This window comes from Manacus vitellinus, unplaced genomic scaffold, assembly GCF_001715985.3.
Source record: "Manacus vitellinus isolate BGI_N305 unplaced genomic scaffold, ASM171598v3 scaffold_12_pilon, whole genome shotgun sequence".
Classification (NCBI taxonomy): domain Eukaryota; kingdom Metazoa; phylum Chordata; class Aves; order Passeriformes; family Pipridae; genus Manacus; species Manacus vitellinus.
The window spans coordinates 5,359,089-5,363,402 of record NW_021938949.1 but is presented as its reverse complement, the minus strand read 5'-3'; the positions used below and the strand labels follow the sequence as shown (position 1 = coordinate 5,363,402).

At 66.7% G+C, this 4,314-nt stretch overlaps 1 protein-coding gene across 1 annotated transcript in view; it reads left to right on the top strand.

The window, feature by feature from the left end:
* LLGL1 (LLGL scribble cell polarity complex component 1) overlaps nt 1-4,303 on the top strand; it is a 15,851-nt gene extending 11,548 nt beyond the window's left edge. The window contains exons 10-20 of the mRNA XM_029957819.1: nt 185-413; nt 622-914; nt 994-1,147; nt 1,226-1,379; nt 1,478-1,761; nt 1,999-2,269; nt 2,355-2,469; nt 2,574-2,668; nt 2,779-2,902; nt 2,984-3,063; nt 3,260-4,303. Of these exons, the coding sequence (XP_029813679.1) occupies nt 185-413; nt 622-914; nt 994-1,147; nt 1,226-1,379; nt 1,478-1,761; nt 1,999-2,269; nt 2,355-2,469; nt 2,574-2,668; nt 2,779-2,902; nt 2,984-3,062 (1,798 nt within the window). The 3' untranslated portion in view covers nt 3,063; nt 3,260-4,303. The remainder of the gene's footprint in view (nt 1-184; nt 414-621; nt 915-993; nt 1,148-1,225; nt 1,380-1,477; nt 1,762-1,998; nt 2,270-2,354; nt 2,470-2,573; nt 2,669-2,778; nt 2,903-2,983; nt 3,064-3,259) is intronic.
* The last annotated feature ends 11 nt before the right edge of the window (nt 4,304-4,314 follow it).

The window sequence follows — 4,314 nt, the reverse complement described above, 5'->3', positions numbered from 1 at the left end:
GAGGCGGGCACGGGGGGTGCACCTGCCGGAGCCGTCCCGGCTGCGCCCCGGGGACGTGTCCCCCGGCTCAGGGCACAGCTGCCGTGTGACGCACCGTGGGGACACAAGGGGCGTTTGTTCCGTGTGCCCCGTCCCGCGGGTCTGCCCTGGTGGAGGGGGAGAGTCGGGGGGTGCGTGGGGACAGACCTTCCCTGGGCGTGATGCCATGTGCCACAGCTGCTGGGAGGATGTGGGGGTGCAGTGGGGGGCCCACCCCACAGCTGTATGAAGGGTCCCAGCCCCCCTTCACCTGTCCCCCCCACACACAGGTGGGCTGCTTTGATCCCTACAGCGACGACCCACGCCTGGGTGTGCAGAAGATCGCGCTCTGCAAGTACACGGCCAAGATGGTGGTGGCAGGCACAGCAGGGCAGGTAGGGCAGGGAGAGCAGAGCGGGGGCTGCTGGGAACCTCTCAGCTCCCCACTTGGGGACCCACAGCATGGTGGGGGCTGCAGGCCCCACAGACCCCCATGGCTGTCCCCGAAAGGCTCCTACCCACGAGGTTTAGCCCCTGGCATGCTGCAAGGGGACTGTCTGGAGGGTCCAGCGCGTGTCCCGCCATCCATGCTTGTCCCTGCAGGTGCTGGTGATGGAACTGAGTGACGAGAAGTCAGAGCACGCGGTCAGCGTGGCCACAGTGGACCTGCTGCAGGACCGTGAGGGTTTCACCTGGAAGGGCCACGACCGGCTGGCCCCCCGGAATGGCCCCCTGCACTTCGCCCCCGGCTTCCAGCCCAGCGTGCTGGTGCAGTGCGTCCCCCCCGCCGCCGTCACCGCTGTCACCCTCCACTCCGAGTGGAACCTCGTGGCCTTCGGCACCAGCCACGGCTTCGGGCTCTTCGACTATTACCGGCGCAACCCCGTGCTGGCCAGGTATGGGGGCTCTCGGTGCTGGGGATACCCCAGAGCGACGTGTCGGGGTCTGGGTGCTGAGCAGCATCGGTGCCCGCAGGTGTACCCTGCACCCCAACGACTCGCTGGCCATGGAGGGGCCCCTGTCCCGCGTGAAGTCCCTCAAGAAGTCCCTGCGCCAGTCCTTCCGCCGCATCCGCAAGAGCCGCGTGTCCGGCAAGAAGAGGCTCAACGCCAGCAGCCCCTCCAGCAAGGTGGGCAGGGAGCAGGGGCCACCACGGCGGGTCCGTGTCCCCGCCAGGCAGGGACTGACCCCATGTCCCCCTCCCCAGGTGCAGGAGGCCAACGCGCAGCTGGCGGAGCAGGCGGGGCCCCCCGAGGTGGAGATGACGCCGGTGCAGCGGCGCATCGAGCCCCGCTCGGCCGATGACTCGCTCTCGGGGGTCGTGCGGTGCCTCTACTTTGCCGACACCTTCCTTCGCGACGGTGAGACCCCCCTCCCTCGCCAGGAAAAGCCCCTGAGCTGGGTCTGGCTGGCGCCATGCCATGGGGAGGGGGCTCTGACACTGCTCCCTCCCCTGCAGCCGCCCACCACGGCCCCACGATGTGGGCAGGGACCAACTCGGGGTCGGTGTTCGCCTACGCCCTGGAGGTGCCGTCACAGGAGAAGTTCTCGGAGCGGGCGGTGGAGGCGGTGCTGGGGAAGGAGATCCAGCTGATGCACCGGGCGCCAGTGGTGGCCATTGCAGTGCTGGATGGGCGGGGGAACCCCCTGCCCGAGCCCTACGAGGTGTCTCGGGACCTCGCCAAGGCCCCCGACATGCAGGGCAGCCACTCCATGCTCATCTCCTCAGAGGAGCAGTTCAAGGTGAGCGTGGGATTCATTGTCCTGCTGTGGAAGGGATGGGACACAACATGTCCTGCGTCCCCATTGTGCAGGAACAGGGCTGGAGGTGACCAGCCAAGTCTGGGAGCCCTCCTATGCCTCTCCCTAGAGTGGTGGATCCAAGGGGAAGGTGCTGCCCTTTGCTAAGGGCAAAGGTAGCCACCAAAACCCTGCAGGTTCCTGTTCCCCTCTGACACCTGGCTCCTCTCCCCCTCCCAGGTCTTCACGCTCCCCAAAGTGAGTGCCAAGACCAAGTTCAAGCTGACGGCACACGAGGGCTGCCGGGTGCGGAAGGTGGCCTTGGTGAGCCTGGCCAGCGCCAGCGCCGGCTCTGAGGAGCGGCTGGAGAACTGCCTGGCCTGTCTCACCAACCTGGGGGACATCCACATCTTCACCGTGCCCAGCCTGCGGCCCCAGGTCCACTACGGCTGCATCCGCAAGGAGGACATCAGCGGCATTGCCTCCTGTGTCTTCACCAAGCATGGCCAAGGTGAGGGCACCAGGTGACATCCCATGTTGATGGGACACTGTCCTTTGCTGCAGCCCCCTAAGGCTCCCTTTTGTCTCCTCTCTAGGTTTCTACCTAATTTCGCCGTCCGAGTTCGAGCGCTTCTCGCTGAGCGCCAGGAACGTGACGGAGCCGCTGTGCCGGCTGGAGGTCGCCCGGCTCCAGGACACCTCCTGCCTCAGGTGGGACGTGCCCTGGGGGCGTGGGGGGCTTTGCTGTGGCAGCAGCCCTGTACACCCACCCCATTGGCACGGGCTCTGGATGTAACTTGTCCCGTTCCTTCCAGCAACAGCTTGATGGCGACACCGAAGCTGCCACAGGCGAATGGCACCCACGTCCCGCGCAGCCCCGAGGGCCGGCACTCCCCCTCCGACAGCGACCGTGAGTGATCCCCCTGTCCCAGCACGGACACCATGTCCCGTGGGCTCTACTCTGGGGCCGGCTCCATGGCCTGGCTGCCTCCAATCCCTCCCGTCCCCATCGCTCTCCAGGGTCCCCTGAGGAGCACTTGGCTGCCTTCTCGCCTGGCCCCATTGACTCCCCCAACAGCAGCCTGGAGAACCCGCTGGACACCACCGGGGACACCACCGTGGAGGAAGTGAAGGATTTCCTGGCGTGAGTGGGGTGGGAATGAGGTGACTGGTGCAAGGGGCTGTGAGGGTGCCCTCAACCGCCCCTGACCCTGCTCTGCCCCAGGTCCTCAGAGGAAGCAGAGCGGAACCTGAGGAATGCCAGCGAGGACGAGGCCCGGCCCACGGGGATCCTCATCAAGTGAGGTCTGTGAGGGGCTGGTCCCTGGGGTGGGAGTGGAGTTTGGACCTGGGAACCCAATGCCACGCCCTGGCATCCAAATTCCTCATGGGAGGAATGGGAATGTGCTGTGGTCCCTGAGGCTTATGGAGGAAGGGGAGCAGGGGGGACGTGTGTCCCAGGCCCCCCTGGTCCCCTTCTCAGGGGCTGTGTCCCCCACAGGCATCGCCGGCCTCCCTGACCCATCTCAGTGCTCGGATTCCCGGGATGCGCGACTCGACTGGACCCCCCGCGCCCCCTCCCCATGTAACGTAGACTCGCCTCTTCTCTAACACCGCCCCGGCTCCGGCACCTTCCCCCCACACCTCCCTGCCTGGCCGCCGGCCCTGGACCCCTGAGCTGGGCCTGCGGGGCACAAACTCTTCCCGGGGAAGATATTTTTCTTTTTTATACACGGTCAAGTGTCATTGTCCCATGCTCCAGAGCCCCCTTCCTGGGGGATGCTGCTGCTTCCCCGGCTCCGTGGGGAGGGCTGGGGCTCGTGGGATCCCCCTTGTCCGCCGGTTTTGGTCCCTCGGGGAGGTGGGGGGCCGGGAGCCCCTGGGCACGGCCCCCCCTATACCCTGGTCTGTGTTTACATGCCCGGCTCCCTGCAGTTTACAGCCCCGTCCCCTGCCAGCTCCGGCTGCCATACAGGGACTGTCTCCTTCCCAGGGGAGCCCAACAGGGACCCCCTGGCTCCCAAGCAGGCACTGGAGGCCTTGAGCAGCCCGGGGAGGGGCACAGTGGGGGGTCACAGGTGGCCTTTTTCTCTTAGTGGCTTCTCCAAGGGCTATTCTCCAGGTTGGGCTCCGTGCCTGCTGCTCCTTTCTGACACTAATTCCTGCCACGGGTGGGTTTGGGATGGGATCATGCTGTGGGAATACACACCAGTTCCTGGTCCTGGTCCGTGTTGGTGCTGGGCAGGGGGGGCAGATGGGGCTGCCCCAGCTCCCTCCTGCCCCAGGCTGGGCTGCCCCACCCTGGGGGTCTCACTGTGCCAAATCCCCCCTGGGCTCTGAGCCCAGCCTTGCCCTCCCAGGGGGCTGTGGTGATGCCGGCTCTGTCCCCTGGCCCATGGTAGCTGTCCCCATGGGGCTCAGCCTGGTCCCTGCCCCTCTCTTTTTGGGGATCCAGGGCCGTTGTGGCCCCCCCACGGGCTCTCTTGCGGTACATGTGTGGCTGAGGGGGTCGGGCTCTGTCGCTGCCGGCCGAGGCCGGGGCTGTAGCGTCCCTGG